The 21,392-nt window shown below is 42.4% G+C and overlaps 1 protein-coding gene across 4 annotated transcripts in view; it reads right to left on the reverse strand.

Annotated features, from left to right (window-relative positions):
• Positions 1-21,392, reverse strand: part of MAPKBP1 (mitogen-activated protein kinase binding protein 1) — a 204,878-nt gene that overhangs the window by 21,481 nt on the left and 162,005 nt on the right. For all 4 annotated transcript variants that reach the window (XM_056545871.1, XM_056545868.1, XM_056545869.1 and 1 more), the window contains exons 16-24: positions 20,290-20,414; positions 17,019-17,094; positions 11,841-11,952; positions 11,693-11,756; positions 9,813-9,935; positions 6,603-6,697; positions 6,196-6,263; positions 3,302-3,517; positions 1,886-2,043 (exon numbers count right to left, since the gene is read on the reverse strand). In XM_056545871.1, coding sequence (XP_056401846.1) covers positions 1,886-2,043; positions 3,302-3,517; positions 6,196-6,263; positions 6,603-6,697; positions 9,813-9,935; positions 11,693-11,756; positions 11,841-11,952; positions 17,019-17,094; positions 20,290-20,414 — 1,037 coding nt within the window. The remainder of the gene's footprint in view (positions 1-1,885; positions 2,044-3,301; positions 3,518-6,195; positions 6,264-6,602; positions 6,698-9,812; positions 9,936-11,692; positions 11,757-11,840; positions 11,953-17,018; positions 17,095-20,289; positions 20,415-21,392) is intronic.

Genomic DNA, 21,392 nt, shown 5'->3' on the forward strand with positions numbered 1-21,392 from the left:
GATCTCAGTTTTAAAACGGCCGCACAGAGTTAATTGCAGACCGCATGCACGTTAAAGGGGTACTCCCGTGGAAACCTTTTTTTTTTTTTTTTAAATCAACTGGTGCCAGAAAGTTAAACAGATTTGTAAATTACTTCTATTAAAAAAATCTTAATCCTTCCAGTACTTTTTAGGGGCTGTATACTACAGAGGAAATGCTTTTCTTTTTGGATTTCTCTTATGTCACGACCACAGTGCTCTCTGCTGTCCATTTTAGGAACTGTCCAGAGCAGCATGTGTTTGCTAAATTCTGAGAGGAGTTCCACTTGGAATGTTCGTTGAGGCAGAATCAAATTGCTGGCAATGGAATTCCACTGCGCAGTGTTCACTGTGGAATGGTGGTAAAATATCCGTTGCTGAGATTCCGCAGCCAAAAGAATGAGCTTGCCTATTCTTTAGGTGGAATATTGTCTATTGCAGGGGTCCTCAAACTTTTTAAACAGGGGGCCAGTTCACGGTCCCTCAGACCGTTGAAGGGCCGGACTGGCAGTACAGTTCCCCCACATTAAGTGCAATATAGTCCCCCACATTAGGCTGGCAGTATAGTTCCCCCACATTAGGTGCAATATAGTCCCCCCCATATTAGGCTGGCAGTATAGTCCCCCATATTAGGCTGGCAGTACAGTTCCCCCATATTAGGTGCAATATTGTTCCCCCACATTAGGCTGGCAATATAGTCCCCCACATTAGGCTGGCAGTATGTTCCCCCACATTAGGCTGGCAGTATGTTCCCCCACAGGCATACAGCCTCCAGCCATACAGTATGGCTGAAGGCTCTATGCCTGTGTACTGCCCCATTTTAGTGTTCCGACCACCGCTCAGGCCATAGCAGGACCGGAGGATCGGTGGTCAGAACACCGAAGGGACGCGCCGCTGGTAAACACTTACCTACTACCAGCGCGCGTCCTTGCTTCTTCCCCGCGCTCGGTTGCCATGGGCGCACGCATGGGACGTCAGTAACTATACAGTGACTATACTGCCAGCCTAATGTGGGGGTACTGTACTGCCAGTCCGGCCCTTCAACGGTCTGAGGGACCCTGAACTGGCACCCTGTTTAAGCATCTTTAAAGCATCATAGAAACATAGAATGTGTCAGCAGATAAGAACCATTCGGCCCATCTAGTCTGCCCAATGATCTGAATACTATGAATAGTCCCTGGCCCTATCTTATATGAAGTATAGCCTTATGCTTATCCCATGCATGTTTTGAACTCCTTCACTGTATTTTCAGCGACCACTTCTGCAGGAAGGCTATTCCATGCATCCACTACTCTCTCAGTAAAGTAATACTTCCTGATATTACTGCAGAAACCTTTGCCCCTCTAATTTAAAACTATGTCCTCTTGTGGTAGTTTTTCTTCTTTTATATCTCCTCTCCTCCTTTACCGTGTTGATTCCCTTTATGTATTTAAAAGTCTCTATCATATCCCCTCTGTCTCTTCTTTCTTCCAAGCTATAGAAACCTAGACAAGTCGGATCTTTCGGAACACAGGGATGTCCTGAGGCAAAAACACCCGGCGGGCCAGGTAAATGCGCTCCGCGGGCTGCATGTGGCCCGCGGGCTGTAGTTTGAGGACCCCTGGTCTATGGGGACAGCAATGTTCGCACGGTCCTAGGGTCAACTGATTTAGCAGGTGCTGTCCACACTCAGAATTTTAAGCCGGATTTTGTCCAACCGGAAATTCCATAGTGTGAACCTAGTCTTAAAGTCTATGGTTGGTTGGCTATCTGTTACAAAACTTTTGACATGTCAGAGGAAAAGGTGAACAAGCAACCTAAACTTTTTGTCTCTAGGACTTGTTAAAAAGTTTCACTTTACAAAACACCAGGACACTTCAATCTGTACCTGCATGAGTCCAGAGTCTGCTCCTCTCCAATCTCTGGATAGAAAACACACTCCTTGCCATCCGGTGTATCCAATTCCTGTTTGAAAACCCCCTCTTCACATGACATGAGCCGGATAACCCTTGGACGGGCATGGCTGCCAATGGGAATAAATGGATCCTGAAAGAAAAAAAAATAAAGAAATAAAAATGTAAGTACAGGTCTATAAATTAATAATAAATAGTACAATAATACATTATATTTATTAACATAGTAGTAATTGCGATCAAAACAGGAAAAACAGCTTTCTGAGAATAAAGCTCACTCCAATGGATAACAATGCAGATTACATTATTGATGTTCGTAAAGGAATGCAATAAAACCAGACTGGACTTGTGATAGGTTTCAATATGCTCTTGGCCAGGAGGTTCCAGGATTTATTTGTTCTGGGGAATAAATTACTGTATTAAAGGGTTACTCCGCCACCCAGCGTCCGGAACATTGAGTTCTGAACGCTGTGTGCGGGCTTCTGTGTTGACGCCTGCCCCTCGTGATGTCATGCCCATTCATGTGACGTCACATCCTTCCCCCTCAATGAAAGTCTATGGGAAGGGGGCGCGACGGCTGTCGCGCCCCCTTCCCATAGACTTTCATTGAGGGGGAAGATCATGATGTCATGAGGGGGCGTGTGTGCGTGAACACGGAAACCCGCACACAGCGTTTGGAATTCAATGTTCCGGACGCTGGGGAGCGGAGTAACCCTTTAAGCAAAATGGCTTCATGCATTTCATGCAATTATATACTGACGTTGTTACACAGCTGTTTGGCATTATACAAAACATTATCATTTATGGGAGAGTAAATGGGCAATGGATCTAGAAATGACCAATGTATGACACTGGGGATGGTGTAAACAAGAGATCCAGCTGCTGTATGTACATTTTGTGTTCCTTTATACTGCATGATCATAATTTACTTCAACTAATGCTGAAATAAATTAAAGGGGTATTCCAGACAAAAACTTTTTTTTTATATATATCAACTGGCTCCGGAAAGTTAAACAGATTTGTAAATTACTTCTATTAAAAAATCTTAATCCTTCCAATAGTTATTAGCTTCTGAAGTTTTCTGTCTAACTGCTCAATGATGATGTCACGTCACGACGGGAGCGGTGCATGATGGGAGAATATCCCTTGCATGATGGGAGAATATCCCCATAGGAGCTGGACAGCTCCCGGGACGTGAGTCATCAGAGAGCAGTTAGACAGAAAACAGCAACTCAACTTCAGAAGCTAATAACTATTGTAAGGATTAAGATTTTTTAATAGAAGTAATTTACAAATCTGTTTAACTTTCCGGAGCCAGTTGATATATATAAAAAAAGTTTTTGCCTCGAATATCCCTTTAAGTAACATGGAAGTCATTGCACATCTCTTACCAGGTTGGACTGCGCATTGGGTTCCACAAAATTTACTCCTTGATCCTCCTGGAGTCCAAGAAGGTCATCACATGGAGAAAAAGATTCGAGCTGGCGGAGGTCCAGCATGGATTTAACAGTGAGCTCAATGTTTCCAGTAGGCTGAGACCAGCGAACACGTTGTCTGGGTGTTTTACCAAGAGAGTCTGACCGCTGGGAAATGGAGGTCTCTTTATCCTTAAAATAGCAAAGCGAGAAGAAAACTTAATGTGATGCAGTTCATTTTTACTTAAAGGAGAACTCCACACTATAAAAATGCTCCCCCATACTGCCGGCAGTAAAAAAATAAAGATGTATAGACCTTCCTCCGCTCCCCCAGGGCCTCCGGCAACCGGCTCCGGTCTCCGCCGCGATTCTCTTCCTGGTTGCCGGTGGTCGGAGAGTCATACTGAATATCTAAACCAGAAAAAGCCACACTGATAAATGGTAGCACACCCAGTATGATTAATTGAAAATGTTTATTGATACAAAAATACATTGGAACATGCAATTGCACACAAGAAAGAATTTAAAAGCAATAAAATCTCTGGCTTACTAAAGCCAACACACAACTAAGGGGAGGGGGCCATGAACCCCCTCTCCTACCTGACACCCGTCCTCAGTAATACAATGAACGACCTGAGTGTCGGGTCTGCGGATCATATACAAAGAACAGTAATGCAGAAAGCAATGATATCAATATGGGGTATGTATCACAATAATCATATACACAACCATACACTGACTGATGCAACATTGCACTATGCTAGGTTACCACACAGACCAGACATCAAGGGCCAAATGAAGATGGAGGACGGGGTCACCAGATCCCCACGCGTTCCGTTGCCACACAAGGGAGGGCAGTGATTACACCTTCCCACCGGAAGCTTAGATGGCGTTTTGTGGCATCACAGCACATGGAGGCCAGATTGGGGACACTAGTCAGGTATGTTCATTAATTAAAGTATCTATAAATACTCAAATGTTCTCTCACACAACCACCCCTGAGGAAGTTGCCCTTGTGTGGCAACAGAACGCGTGGGGATCTGGTGACCCCGTCCTCCTTTACTCCTCCATCTTCATTTGGCCCTTGATGTCTGGTCTGTGTGGTAACCTAGCATAGTGCAATGTTGCATCAGTCAGTGTATGGTTGTGTATATGATTATTGTGATACATACCCCATATTGATATCATTGCTTTCTGCATTACTGTTCTTTGTATATGATCCGCAGACCCGACACTCAGGTCGTTCATTGTATTACTGAGGACGGGTGTCAGGTAGGAGAGGGGGTTCACGGCCCCCTCCCCTTAGTTGTGTGTTGGCTTTAGTAAGCCAGAGATTTTATTGCTTTTAAATTCTTTCTTGTGTGCAATTGCATGTTCCAATGTATTTTTGTATCAATAAACATTTTCAATTAATCATACTGGGTGTGCTACCATTTATCAGTGATGGCTTTTTCTGGTTTAGATATTCTGTTTTTTCACTGGGTAGCACCCCACTTTCACTAGGTTGAGCCCCTCCTGTCTTTTTGTGTTTCTGGAGAGTCATACTGCACTCAGCCAATCACCGGCCGCAGTGAAGTCCCGACTCGGCCGGTGATAGGCTGAGCGGCAGTGTGACGTTTTCGGACCCGGCAGCAGGTGCCGGTGTAGTGAAGAATTTTGTGTCCTGAAGAGTTCTCACACTGCCGATCAGCCTATCGCCGGCCGAGTCAGGACTTCACTGCGGCCGGTGATTGGCTGAGCACAGTATGACTCGCCGACCACCGGCAACCAGGAAGAGGATCACGGCGGAGACCGGAGACTGTTACCGGAGGCCCCGGGGGAGCCAAGGTAGGTATGTACATCTTTATTTTTTTACTGCCGCCAGTATGGGGGACAATTTTTATATTCTGGAGTTCTCCTTTAAAAAGGTCTGCACCTATTATGTTTGCTTGGCAACAGCTACTCCTTCCCCCCTCCCCTAATATACACATGCATCCACGCTGGGCTTTGTTGAGCATACATGTGTAGGGATGGCAGATTATCAGCATGTTATAATCCAACATGCACAAACCATCATAGCTCTGATCTGCGGTTGTGTGTGATCAGGATATCCCCATACAGATAAAATGGTTAGGCCACCTTAACTATCAGCAGGAGATCCACAAGACTTAGGGTATGTTCACACTGAGGGTTTGGAGAGGAATTTCCGCAAGTAATTCTGCTCGCTTATTCCTCTCCAAATCATTCAGCAGTGAAAAACCCCATAGTATGTAATGAAAATTCTTCTCCTCAGTTCACACTGAGGAATTTCCGCTAGCGGAATTCAGTCACTGAATTCCGTTCCGCATGAAGAATTGACATGTTCTTTCTTCGTTCGGAATTTGCGTCGTAACTCCATAGAAGTCAATGTAAAAAAAATTTTCAGGCCGCCCAACTTCCGCCCGAGTCGGGACTTCAGAATCCGCGCAATTTTTTTTACAATGTCTCCTATGCTGCGCTGAACTCCGCACTGATTTCTGTGCGGAATCCGCGCAGAAAAAAAAACCCTGTCATTTCTGAGCTGATTTTTTCAGCGCAAATTCCGCGCTGATATTTGTCAGTGTGAACGTACCCTAAGATGTAATGGAAAAGAGAAGAACTGTATTAACATTTTTCACCAAAACATAGCAATTAAGCCAATGTACCTTCAGCTGTTGCAAAACTGCAACTCCCAGCAAACCAAAACCGCTAGTGTCTGTTTGGGCATGCTGGGAGTTGTAGTTTTGCAACAGCAGGAGGCACCCTAGTTGGGAAACACTGGATAACACTATTGATTAGAAACAGCTGGTCCCAATAAAACATCTCGGACTCATTGATAAAGATCTTACATCTCAGGGCATTTTGGAACTTACCCTTTTCATCTCCCAGAAAGATGCACTTCTTCCAAAAGAATTCGCAAGATCATTGTTCTTATCCGAACCTAAAAAAATAAAAAAAAAAATATATATATATATATATATATATATATATATAAATAGAAGAAACTATAATTGATAATACTTGGATGACTTCTAAGGTCACAACTGCAAGTAGAATATAACACACTTCTTATGCAAACTAAGATATCGGAGGAATAAACAGTAAGGCTGTGTTCTCATGGCAGAATTTTCTCAATGAATTTCCTCTACTTCTCCATGCAAGAACCATGGCACACTAGCAATGTGAGGCAGATTCCATGTGGAAATTCTGCCTAAATTCGAATTGATGTCAATGAAAAGTCTTGCTTCAAGAATTGACAGTGTGTTTATGCCATCTTTACCAGTCATATCTTCATCGCTGCCTTCATCACCTCCATCTTTATCACTATCAGACGAAAGCACTGGAGCCGGACACATCACAGCAATGGTCTCACGTCTACAAAAAGAAAAAATAAATAAATAAATATTTATATATATATATATATATATATATATATATATAAAAATATAAAAAAATCAATCAATCTTAGCCCCATTCTAAGGTGTACATAATCTACATGGGCCACATATCTATTTCCCAAATTGTTCAAGTCATGAGGTAGTAACGCAGCCTAAAGGTATTCAGTAGAGATGAGCGAACTTACAGTAAATTTGATTCGTCACAAACTTCTCGGCTCGGCAGTTGATGACTTTGCCTGCATAAATTAGTTCAGCTTTCCGGTGGGCTGGAAAAGGTGGATACAGTCCTAGGAGACTCTTTCCTAGGAATGTATCCACCTTTTCCAGCCCACCGGAGCACCTGAAGGCTGAACTAATTTACGCAGGAAAAGTCATCAACTGCCGAGCCGAGAAGTCCGTGACGAATCGAATTTACTGTAAGTTCGCTCATCTCTAGTATTCAGCTCTCACTCTCATACACTAAAAGCTTTCAGCAAGTCACTAACTGAAAATAAAACCGTACATCTGATGAATAAAATAGACATCATTATTGCCGGTGTGATGAAGAAAACTGTGTCCCTGTAGTGGATTGTGACCCTCCGCACACGGACACAGTTTTCTGCTTTAAAGGGGTATTCCAGGAAAAAACTTTATAATATATAATATAAATATATATATATATATATATATATATATATATATATATAAATAAAAAATATATATATAAATATATATATATATAAATATATATATATAAATATATAAATATATATAAATATATAAATATAAATATATAAATATATATATATATATATATATATATATATATATATATCAATATATATATCAATATATATATCAAGATACTTTTCTCCCCCATACTTTTCCCTCTCTCCCATATACACCGATCATTATATACAGATTCTCCAGTTTATACAGGAACACCTATCACCCTCTTTCATTATATAAATACATACCCTCAAGTTTATACAAACACCCATCATCACCCTCTTGAATTATTCATAAACACCACTATCATCATTACATATTCACAGACAAAACCATATAACACATTTCCATCACACTCAAGACCTTGAGAACCAGTCACCCCCATTTATCTTTACAAATTTTCTGCTTAATCAGGGTATACAGGAGATTATACCCAGACTGAAGTTCTCGGTCACCACACCAGATTGAGTACATCTCACACTTCCTTAATCTTTTTCAATATATATATATATATAAAAATATAAATATAAATATATATATATATATATAAATATAAATATAAATATATATATATATAAATATATATATATAAATATAAATATATAAATATAAATATATATATAAAAATATATATATATAAATATAAATATATATATATAAATATAAATATATATAAATATATAAATCTATATATATCTATATATATCTATATATATCTATCTCAACTGGCTCCAGAAAGTTAAACATATTTGTAAATTACTTCTATTAAAAAATCTTAATCCTTTCAGTACTTATGAGCTTCTGAAGTTAAGGTTGTTCTTTTCTGTGTAAGTTCTCTCTGATGACACGTGTCTCGGGAACCGCCCAGTTTAGAAGAGGTTTGCTATGGGGATTTGCTTCTAAACTGGGCGTTTCCCGAGACACGTGTCATCAGAGAGCACTTAGACAGAAAAGAACAACCTTAACTTCAGAAGCTCATAAGTACTGAAAGGATTAAGATTTTTTTTAATAGAAGTAATTTACAAATCTGTTTAACTTTCTGGAGCAAGTTGATATATATAAAAAAAGTTTTTTCCTGGAATACCCTTTTAAAGGCTGCTCCCTCTCACTCCATCTCCACTACCTTCTTTCAGAGGGATGAAGATAACATTTCTCCCACCCACCCATGCCGGAAAAATCGCTAACTCTAACCCCAAACCTAACCTCAACCTCTAGAGCAGTGGTCTCCAACCTGCGGACCTCCAGATGTTGCAAAACTACAACTCCCAGCATGCCCGGACAGCCGTTGGCTGTCCGGGCATGCTGGGAATTGTAGTTTTGCAACATCTGGAGGTCCGCAGGTTGGAGACCACTGCTCTAGAGGAATGTGTCCACTGTCATATAGTGGCCACAGCGATCAGTACTGAGCTGGTGAGCTGATCAGCTCGCTGCTGCTCAGGTCACATTCGGCCACTGTTTTCTTCACTTTACCTGCTGATCCAACCCTTCCAGAAGGAGGTCGAGGAAATGATAAGGTATGCTCCTCTACCTCACCAAATTTAACTTCAGTGGAGCTGGTGCACCCCACGCCCTTACTACGTCCCTTTAAACATTCTTTACCCACTCATATGATCACAGCTGCCAAGTTGCTTATTCCTCTCATATGGCTTTAAACTATGGCCCCAACCACCCAACAATGGAGAGATAAAATTAACCAGATCTGCAGGTTAGAGGAGCCATGGGACCCATGAAAAGTTTGCCGACACCTGGAACCAATGGATCACCTTTTGTGACTCTCCGGACCTACCCCTCCCCTCAAAGAATGGCACACAAGCAACATTCTAGTCAACATTCTATGTCCTCTATGCTTTCCATTGCCCCTACCTTATCTTCCCCCCCACACAACACCTTCCCCTATTCTTAAAGGGGTTCTCCGCTGCCCTGCCTTCCGGAGCTCCGCTTGCAGCGTCCGGAAGTTTATTACTCTGAACGCTGTCTGCGGGCTTCCGTGTTCGAGGCCGCCCCCTCGTCGAAAGTCTATGGGAAGGGGGCGTGACAGGGGTCGCGCCCCCTTCCCATAGACTTTCGTTGAGGGGGCGGGCGGGCGTGACGTCACGAGGGGCCGGCCTCGAACACGGAAGTTCGCACACAGCGTTCGGAGTAATATACTTCCGGACGCTGCGAGCGGAGCTCCGGAAGGCAGGGCGGCAAGGAACCCCTTTAATGACATTTTGCGGTCTTTGCCTTTCTGCGTATAGGGCTTTATTATGATTTTATGCTGTTTGGGTTTTTCGGTTTAATAAAAACAGATTTGACGAAAAAAAACATTAAAAAAAATAGAACAGATATCATCATTAATCACTTAATGACCAAAATGCATCATGAAAACTACACAGGTAGATTACCTTGTATTTGATGTCTTGTGGGGTGTACATTTCTCCCCCACCTTCCCGCGTTGCTTCATTTCAGCCAGTCTTTGGCGCATGTTGATTGTCATTTCTGAGCTGAGACGCCAGATGAAAATACAGCTGGGAAAAGAAACAGATAACACAGGTTAGTGGCTCTAATGATATTAAAACTGACCAGAAGACCACAGGTTAGGTTTTATATTGCATCTCAGCATCTTCAAAGGGGTTCTCCACCATAAAGGTGATTTTAGTACTTACCTGCCAGACAGTAATGGACATGATTAGGAAGAATCTGTTCTTGTCTTGGGGCTAAATGGCTATGTCATGAGATTACCATAACATTGTGGCTAGCTTTTTGTGAACTGAGTATTTCCTGTTGGAGTTCGGTCTCTTAAACAACATATCCCATGATCCCTTGTTTTAAAGTGTGAGGTCACTTTCCTTACTCCAACACAACAGCTACCCAACCCATTAAAACACAAATGAGTTGAACTCCATTCAAAAGACCAATGTTTTCTAACTAGGGTTCCTCCAGCTTTTTTAACTAGGGTGCCTCCAGCTGTTGCAAAAATATCTCTCTCCCACCCAGCTTTTGCTCCACCCATTGAAGCAGGACTAGTGATGTCACGTCTCGTCGTACTGCAACCTGGGAAACCAGAGACCTGAGTAATTTTGTATGCTGTAAAAATAAATATTGGGGTGAAAATCACAGGAGAATTGCAAGCCCACTGTCACACACAGGTACAGACACTATATTATGAACTACACTAACTTTACAGCCCCTTTAGCACAGCCAAAATTAATCCTGGAATACCCCTTTAAAGTGAATGGGGCAGAGCTGCAATACCCACAGCAACCTGCGGACATGTGTTGCACTGTTTCTTGGAAGAAAGCTGCAATGTTTTCTGCATTTTCTAGTCCATTAATCCAAGATTTTAATAAATGGCAGATTCTGTAGATTTTTATGCATTTCAGATGTAAATATTATTGATAATTGTGAATGTAAAACATATGTAAAAAGGATACATACATACATAATCCAGACAAAAACCATTATGGGCAGAACGTAAATCAAGAGTCTCAGAGGAGAGAATATGACGTAGCCAAACAGTCCACAGTACTAATTTCTTTGCTGTTTGTAATCTGCTACTTTTGTAAAATTACATCATATACACTACACTTTTCATAGAATACATGAAACCGGCCATAGGACATAGACCGTTGTTGTGTTATATCAAAGGACTTACTGTATGTAAAAAGCACAGAAGTGGCCATAGCTGGGCCTGGGGAGGGCATGATATGGGAATAATAATAAAAAATTAAAGTCCCATAAGTGTGTACCAGGTTTGCCAAGTGCTCCTTTAACACAGTGATCTCAAACAGTGGCCCTCCAGATGTTGCAAAACTTCAACTCCCAGCATGCCTGAACAACAGGGAGTTGAAGTTTTACAACATCTGGAGGGCCACTGTTTGAGACCAATGCATTTACACAATGGTCTCCAAAATGTGGCCCTGCAGATGTTGCATAACTGTAACTTCCAGTGTGCCCAAACAACAGGGCATGCCGGGAGTTGTAGCTCTGCAACACCTGTAGGACCACAGTTTTGAGACCACTGCTACAACACATATTTAAAAGGGTACTCCACTAGCCAGCGTTCAGAATATTTAGTTCCGAACGCAGTGTGCGTGCTGCGGGGGTCAGCCAAGCCCCCGCCCCCCCATAGACTTGCATTGAGGGGGCGTGGACTGACATCACAAGGGGGTGTGGCCGACCACCGCAGTGCGGGCAAACAGCTCTCGGAACTAAATGTTCCAAACGCTGGCCGGTGGGGTACCCTTTTAAGTATTAAAAAGTATCATTTAAGCAACATTCCCACCTGTCTCCAGACACCGATATCAGATGCTTGCAGTCGTTGGTAAACTTCATTCCTGTCACAATCTCTGAAAGAAGAAATTTGCTGTGAGAAATGTCCGTACCCTGGTCAAGCGTTGTGCGTTTACTTTCAGCGATCTGAGGAAAGCTACCTGAATGTCCGAACATGGTGGCCACACATTCCCCGGAGTAGAAATCAAAGACAGACAAGTTCTTGTCCGAGCAACTAGTAGCAATGTAGAGGCCGGATGGGTCAGTTTGTACCTAAAGAGAAGAAGAACAGTTACACAGGGCAAAGAAATAAATATGTTAACAAACATCATTAGCTTCAAATAATTACATCTGGGTTTAGCACTAAAATAGAAAGAAATAAAACAATGAAAAATAAAGGTTTCTTTTCTAGTTCTTGCAGAGGATACTGTCCACTATCATTTGCTAGTAGAACCCAGCCTGTGTGAAATAAAGACAAAGTCTCGTGCATTAAATGGGCAGTGTCATTTGGAAAAACTCTTTATATAATGTAGATAATATCATATGTAAAAAAAAATAACACTAAGATAACACCTCCTAGATCTGAATGAATGAACTAATCGTATGAAATACTTTCATCTTTACATAGTTGCAAAGTAGGAGGAGTAAAAATGGGGGGTATGTTGAGAGCGCTGCTGTCAGATGGCGATGGTTGAAGTCAAGAAACAGTATGAGCCAGCACTTATGCAGGACTAACTTTTATTGAAAAAAAAAAGTCAAAACAGTAAAAACAGGACAACGCGTTTCGGCGCTCGCTGGCGCCTTCCTCAGGTCCACAATTATAAATTTGTGCTGTCCTAGCCGGAGTTCCTGCGGGCGGGACTCCTGTTTTTACTGTCTTGACTTCTTTTTTCAATAAAAGTTAGTCCTGCATAAGTGCTGGCTCATACCGTTTCTTGACTTCAACCATCGCCATCTGACAGCAGCGCTCTCAACATACCCCCCATTTTTACTCCTCCTACTTTGCACATTTGTCCGTCCTCCTTGGGAAGACGGAATAATAAGGGGTAAGAGCAGCAGACTTCTCACCACCATTGTGTACTATCGACTCAAGGTCAGTACGCCACCATAGGTGTCGGTGGCGGGTATTTTCCTTTTTTGCTTTTCCATAAAATACCACACAGGGAGCGCCCCACTGTTTTTTCTCCTCCTCTCTATCTTTACATAGTTGAATGTGATGACAACAAAATCACACAAAAATTATCAATGGAAATCAAATTTATCAACCCATGGAGGTCTGGATATGGAGTCACACTCAAAATCAAAGTGGAAACCCCACTACACGCTGATCCAACTTTATGTAATGTCCTTAAAACAAGTCACAATGAGGCTCAGTAGTGTGTGTGGCCTCCACGTGCCCGTATGACCTCCCTACAATGCCTGGGCATGCTCCTGATGAGGTGGAGGATGGTCTCCTGAGGGACGTCCTCCCAGACCTGGACTAAAGCATCCGCCAACTCCTGGACAGTCTGTGGTGGATGGAGCGAGACATGATGTCCCAGATGTGCTCAATTGGATTCAGGTCTGGGGAACGGGCAGGCCAGTCCATAGCATCAATGCCATCCTCTCCAGCCATGAGGTCTAGCATTGTCTTGCATTAGGAGGAACCCAGGGCCAACCGCACCAGCATATGGTCTCAGAAGGGGTCTGAGGATCTCATCTCAGTACCTAATGGCAGTCAGGCTACCTCTGGCAAGCACATGGAGGGCTGTGCGGCCCCCAAAGAAATGCCACCCCTCACCATTACTGACCCACTGCCCAACTGGTCATGCTGGAGGATGTTGCAGGCAGCAGAACGTTCTCCACGGCGTCTCCAGACTCACATGTGCCCAGTGTGAACCTGCTTTCATCTGTACATCGCACAGGGCGCCAGTGGTGAATTTGCCAATCTTTGTGTTCTCTGGCAAATGCCAAACGTCCTGTACAGTGTTGGGCTGTAAGCACAACCCCCACCTGTGGACATCGGACCCTCATTCCACCCTCATGGAGTCTGTTTCTGATTGTTTGGACACATGCACATTTGTGGCCTGCTGGAGGTCATTTTGAAGGGCTCTGGCAGTGCTCCTTCTTGCACAAAGGTGGAGGTAGTGGTCCTGCTGCTGGGTTGTTGCCCTCCTACGGCCTCCTCCATGTCTCCTGATGTACTGGCCTGTCTCCTGGTAGCGCCTCCATGATCTGGACACTACGCTGACAGACAAAGCAAACCTTCTTGCCACAGCTCGTATTGATGTGCCATCCTGGATGGGCTGCACTACCTGAGCCACTTTTGTGGGTTGCAGACTCCGTCTCATGCTATCTCTAGAGTGAAAGCACCGCCAACATTCAAAAGTGACCAAAACATCAGCCAGGAAGCATAGGAACTGAGAAGTGGTCTGTGGTCACAACCTGCAGAACCACTCCTTTATTGGGGGTGTCTTGCTAATTGCCAAAAATTTCCACCTGTTGTCTGTTTCATTTGCACAACAGCATGTGAAATTGATTGTCAATCAGTGTTGCTTCCTGAGTGGACAGAGTGATTTCACAGAAGCGTGATTAACTTTAAAAAAAAAATAAGTGTTCCCTTTATTTTTTGAGCAATGTACATTGGTTAAGAAAAGTGTATATTTTTGAGAGAAAAATATTGTTCCAAACATCTTACCATTAGGGGTCCCTCCACTGTCTTGTCCCTACAGCTATTGCCTGTGTGTCTTAACAGGAAGTGTGGGCGGGACAAGCAGGGCTCTGTACATGCTCAGTCAGCCTGCACTGTGAGGCTGGGGTGTGTCACAGGGTCACCGTGCACAGAGCAGCCAGTTGTCAGCTCTGAGGAGTTACGGAGTTCCCACATGAGATGTGAGGGCAAGCGAGGGAACGTCGCCTCCTCCTCATCAGTAAACTGCATACAGTGTGAGTAACAGTGAATTAGGTGTCATAAGAGGATGAAAACCCGGATTTAAACACATGGACAGGATCAGCACTAGTTTAGGAGTTACCCTTGAGTATATGTATGTATTATAGATTTTATATTTTTTATTATATTTTTTTTTTTATTATTCTTGTGACAAGTACAATTTATATTAAGAAAACTTATTCAACCAAGGCAAGCAGACACTAGACACCCTGTAAAAACAGATGAACATCAAAAACATCATCCATTATTGCAATGAACATATTTAAGAGATAAAAAAAAAAAAATAGTATTACACAGTTTCAAGCAATTGTTGGGCAGTGAGAAATTGTATTTAAAGAGAACCTGTCATCACTTTTTATATTGCCTGAACCAGGAGGCATTTGGGGCAGTCTCTGGTGGCTTCTCTCCGCCCTGCTGGTCTTAACCCCTTAAACGACGCAGGATGTATATTTACATCCTGCGCTGGCTCCCGTTGTGTGAAGCGCGCTCAGGGGCTGATCACGCTTCATACCCGGTGGGTTCCGATTGCCATCAGCAACCAGGACCCGCGGCTAATACTGGACATTGCCGATCGGGCTGCTGTCCGGTATGAACCCTTTAGATGCTGTGATCAATGTTGATTGCGTCATCTAAAACTGGAGAAAACAGTTGCCGGTTAACTCTGTGAGCTGTTCAGGACTGCCGTGGTGAAATCGCGGCATTCAGAACAATTGAAAGGATAGCGGGAGGCTTCTTACCTTGCTTCCCACCGTCCAATCGTCGCTCTGCTGCTCCATGCCTGAGATCCAGGCTGGATAACACTGATTTATGCTATGGCATAGCATTGAACAGTGTATGCAATTTAAGGATGTCATTACAAAGTACAATTGGTGGCGCAAAAAAACAAGCCCTCATATGGGTCTGTAGGTGCAAAATTGAAAGAGTTAAGATTTTTAGAAAGTGATGAGGAAAAAACGAAAGTGCAAAAAAGGAAAAACCCTACGTCCTTAAGGGGTTAATTGAAAGGTCTCTCTTTATACCTAAAGAGAGCAAACTATTATTGCAGGCTGGTGGGATGGAGAGCAGCCACCAGAGACCACCCCATTGACTCCTGGGTCAGGCAAGATGATATGATGTCAGGTTTCCTTTTAAATACAATAGACTCCGATTTACAGTGGGGATAGCCATTTTATGCATCCCATAATAAAAGATCTTTGTGTTTTAGTACGAAACAACAAAAATTCTGATATATTATATATATATATATATATATATATATATATACATACATACACACAAACAAACAGGAGAATACAGCAGCACACTGCTAGCACAAAGATACAGATAAAACATGAAATGCTATATTGCTACAACGAAAAATTGAGGTGCTTCACTCATTATTTGGCCAAATAGTTTGGACCATCCCACCGCGATAAGGTGACCTCATTGGGACGGACCCTACACTGTGAATGTGCCTCTGTGCAATCAGGCAATGAGAGGCACATTCACAGTGTAGGGTCTGTCCCAATGAGGTCACCTTATCGCGGTGGGATGGTCCAAACTATTTGGCAAAATGGTGAGCAAAGCACCTCAATTTATTTATTTATGGAAAAGTAGGTCATATCTAAACTGTCCCATATTAATGGAACCCTTGGAACCAAGCTGGCTATAACAATACTTTTTACAAGGGAAGATGGAAGGATAAGATCGTTGTGTCTAATAAAAATAAAACTTCCAAGTATAGAACCATAAAAATTGAAAAATGAAAATAAACAAAACCCAAATCAGTGTTTCCCAAGCAGGGGTGCCTCCAGCTTTTGCAAAACTAGAACTCCCAGCATGCCCGGACAGCCAAAGGCTGTCCGGGCATGCTGGGAGTTATAGTTTTGCAGCAGCTGGAGGAACCCTGCTTGGGAAACACTGGTATAGATAAGCGGCGCTTTGTATGCAATCCATGGTAGTTAGCAGCCAAGTCAATACATTGCCTGCAGATGTGAATCCTGTTTGCTGACCGGGCAGTAATGTCAGCAGTAAATAACGCTGATTAACAATCTACCGGAGAAAGGAGCCAAAAAAAAAAAAATCCATGGCTGTCCCAGAAAATCAACTTAACTCTTTCACGCTTAGTCAGCAAGCATAAGGCTGGAGGAATTTTATAGACCTAGTAAATCAGGATTATTATTTTTTTTCTATAATGTCCATTGGACAAGATAGTGGATCTTAAGTGCGCACTTAATAGTACACCCAAGGGTCATTTACATTAAGCAAATGACATTCTGTAAAGGCATTCCGCATATCTGACAGGTCTCAGAATAACGTGAGGATTTGCAGAACACTATTTCTTTTCGCCCCCACGATGCTCTGTTATGCAATCATCCAGCTCGCTCATTTTTTAGGATAACCCGGCCAATAAGCAGCACAATGCACTCACTTTAATGATAGTCCCGTCTTCGCTCTGCGATCCCTTGTACAGCTTTTTCTGCTTGCCGCTGCTGATGTTAAATATCCTAAAACAGCAAAAATGTCCAAATGGGGATTAAAAGGCGGTAATATAAAATGCAAGGAAATAAATCACAAGAGGCAGTATACAGATGCAGGAGAACGGAGTTTAATCAGGTATGGCAAAGCTAAAGCGGACTAATAAAATAACTACACATGGTCTGTGGGATGACAAGGACACCAGATATCCCCAGAATTATACTCTTCTGAACAGTCACCTCCAAAACCGGTCACCATGGCGAAGTGGCTTCTAATTAGTGGCATTCCTTTTTTTTTTTTTTTTTATTTATTTATTTATTTTTTTTATTAAATCCTTTTTTGGAGAAACTTAAAGGGGTACTCTGAAGGAAAATTAATGTTTTCAAATCAAACTGGTGCCAAAAAGTTATACAGATTTGTAACTCACTTCTAAATTTAAAATCTTAATCCTTCCAGTACTTATCAGCTGCTGTATGCTCCAGAGGAAGTTGTGTAGTTCTTTCCAGTCTGACCACAGTGCTCTCTGCTGACACCTCTTTCCATGTCAGGAACTGTCCAGAGCAGGATAGGTTTGCTATGGGGATTTGCTCCTGCTCTGGACAGTTCCTGACATGGACAGAGGTGGCAGTAGAGTACACTGTGGTCAGACTGGCAAGATTAAGATTTTTTTTTAAATAGAAAGTTCTACAGATATGTAAATTACTTCTGGCACCAGTTTCCTTTGAGAACATATTTCCTCCTCCGGAGTACTCCTTCAATTTAGAACTCTGCATTGAGTAATTTCTCTGTATGGCACCATTTGTTTTTATTCCAGCACAGCTGCATCTATACATGTTTCAGTGTTGAATTTTTACTGCATTTTGGCTTTTTCCACTGTGATTTGCCCCAAATGTAACGGTCATGTGATCACCAGTCTGACTCTCCAAGCCTTCCAGTGCTTAATGTGTCAGAACAGGATGTCAAACAATATATATATATATATACACAGCTATACCTGGGCAACTATAGCATTTTAGTAGAGCATATGATATTTTCATGAAGTACTCGTGATGACCCACACGTGGATCTTCTTTAAATTTCTTTATTCATATATATTATTTCTTAGTGTACGATACTTCTGATGTAGGGGTAGGACTTCATGAAAATGTCTATATAACTGGTGTCATATGGTCGCCTAAAATGCTATAGTTGCCCAGGTATAGCTGTATATAAATTGTTTGGCATAATACCTGTGTGCAATAGAAATGGTCTATGAAGACATATTGTAGGGTAACCAATTGTTGATGAAGAACAGGATTCTGGGTTCTGAGTTCTGGGTTCTGACTTCCTATGACCTACAGCAGTGTTTCCCAATCAGGGATCCTACCTCTAAGCTTTCCTATCTTGGCATCTCACTCCCCCCTAACATTTCTTCCTTATACTCTGCTAACTACCCTTCTCTGTACCAGTCTATTAGAGTGGATCTCTGCTCTTGGGATCTGCCTTATTTGTCCGGGATTGATTAAGATGGTGGTTTTACCCCACTTGCTCTTCATGTTTTGCACCCTGCCAGTCCCGGTTCCGGTGGCTGATCTCAAGGCTCTACAGTCGGACGTCCTACGTTTTATCTGGCGTTCTAAAACCCCTCGTATTGCTCGTTCTGTTATGCACTACCATAAAACATTTAAGAGGTTTGTCTGTCCCCAATTTCTTAAAATACTATTATGCTTCTAGGCTCAGTCAACTCGCCTGGTTCTTGACCCCTGGGTCGGTGCCTTTTTGATCTCTCTATAATCTTTCCTGCTCTCCCCATTCTTTTTTTCTTCCCTTATGTGGTCTACTTATCCTGTTTCTTGCTACGTCCCCTCTTCTGCACTCCTTATATTGTTCTCGCTTTCTCTTTGGCGGTTGGTCCGTTTCAGTTTCCATCTGCAATCTAACGCCTCTTACACCGATTCTCGGCAATACTTTTTTCTCTCCTGGTCTCCATCTTTCTGCTTTCTCTTGGTGGTCTGCCCAATCTGACTCTTCTGTATAACCTTCAAGCCCGTAACAGACTTCTGACTCTGGAGGCCATTAAGGACCATTACCAACCTCCCGATTCAGAACTCTTCCGAGCCCACCAAGTCTTCTCCTTTCTTCATTCTCGTTCTACCTCCCGTGCTGATATTTCGCTCTCTAGGTTTGAATGTTTAATGCTCTATTCCCCTTTAGGAAGGGGCTCCTCTCCATAATCTATAGTGTTATCAACACCCCCCTGCAGACACTAAACTACCCTTCATGCTTAAATGGGAGGCTGACTTCCATACTACCCTGTCCCTTCCGGCTTGGCAGACTTGTTGTGAAACTCTCAGTAGGGGAAGTTGGCAGGTTTCCCTTACAGAGACCTCACTGAAGATTGTACACAGGACCTTTTACATCCCGGCCCGACTGCTCGCTATTTTTCCATCTTCCTCTCCGCTATGTTTTAGGGGTTGTACCTCTCTTGGTTCCATGTATCATACGTGGTGGACGTGTGCAGTGGCCCGGACGTTCTGGTCTTCCATTATTTCTGGTCCTTGAGTTCACCTGTCCTCTACTGCCAACCTTTTGTCTCCTTAGCAAACTACCATCTAGAATGCCCAATAGACTATTCCAATTAGCTCAATTTATCCTTTTGGCGGCTAGGATCCACATAGCAGCTAGTTGGAAGACCCCCGTATTATCATATCAATCTCATCATGCTTTCGGAGAAGCTTAATGCTATGAGGGATGATGTGGTGGATAGCTTTAACCGGGTTTGGTCCCCCTGGATGTCGTCCTCCTACTGTCCAGATATTCGTTATGCACTGACCCTTTAATGAGCTGAACTGTCTGATCCACAATCTGATTTACCCACGGTTTATTTTTAATTTGTTTGAATATCTACTTCTTTTTTGGTTATATTGGTTTGCGTCCCGATTTTCGCTTTCTATCATTATTTCTTCTCTGGCAACCTAATAAACTTAATCAGTTTGTTACTAAATTTTAAAGCAGCTTTTTCCAAACAGAGTGTCTCCAGTTGTTGCAAAACTACCACTTCCAGCATGCCCGGTCAGCCGTTGGCACACTGGAGGCACACTGTTTGGGAAAAAACACTGTTTTAAAGGAATCAAAAAAAATTAATCCAGTTCAGCAGACAAAATTTGCCTCCAAATACCCCTATTTAAATTAGGATTTCTGAATGTACATGTTAATATAGGGATGTCATTAACCATGTGTGTTACCTTATATTCCGATCCAGACATCCAATGGCTGCATACTTCAGGCTGGGATCCACATCCATGTCATACAAAGTAGTTTTACGTACTATATGGTGCGTGCGGGTGAAATGCACAGATCCTTCCCCAGTCTAAAAGGAAAATGACATGCATTAATAATTGCCTAGAGTAGTGTTTCCCAACCAGGGGGCCTCAAACTTTTGCAAAACTACAACTCCCAGCATGCCTGGACAGCCTTTGGCTGTCCAGGCATGCTGGGAGTTGTAGTTTTGCAACAGCTGGAAGCACCCTGGTTGGGAAACACTGGCCTACAGTATGTGTATGCATCCTCCTGCTCGATAACTGAACCCTATATTCTAGCCATGCCACCTATTGCTTTATGATGCCTGCGTATTGTAGCTTTGCCTTTGTTATCAATTATTCTATAGTGGTTTTCTGTTTTCTTAGTAATTAAAACAAGTATGTCATACTTCATCACCACCACTAGGGGCGACAACAAGAAGACAACCACATCATGCAGGATTACTGTATAGGTAAGTAATATGTAGCTGAGGACATAAAGCACTGTATCAATTGGGTGACTTATTGACACTTATTGTTTTCCTTTTTTTTTTTTTTTACTTTTTTACTATTTTAGGCGGAGCTGCTCAGAAGTAGACCAGTTATATGCTTTAAGGGTTATGACCACGTCTACAAACTTTATAATTTTTTTTATTTATTTTTTAATCTCAGTGAATATACACAGAAAATTAAAGAATCTCTGCAATATGTATTTGAAAATTTGACTACAGTTTTATTTCTAACATCTCCATGTTATATTCACAAATAATACCATCAAACACTGGGGATGTACAATAGAATTAAAATATAATCGCAGACTGAGGGGGATCAGACTGTGTAAACCTGTGGCAAAACTACAACTCCCAGCATGCCCGGACAGCCAAAGGCTGTCCGGGCATGCTGGGAGTTGTAATTTTGCCACAGCTGGAGGCACCCTGGTTGAGAAACATTGGTGTAAACAATAAAACAAAGCCCCTAAAACCATAACATTTGCTATTAAGAGGGGTACTCCGGTGGAAAACTTTTTTTTTCTTCAAAGCAACTGGTAC

The sequence above is a fragment of the Hyla sarda genome, chromosome 11, assembly GCF_029499605.1.
Source record: "Hyla sarda isolate aHylSar1 chromosome 11, aHylSar1.hap1, whole genome shotgun sequence".
Lineage (NCBI taxonomy): Eukaryota > Metazoa > Chordata > Amphibia > Anura > Hylidae > Hyla > Hyla sarda.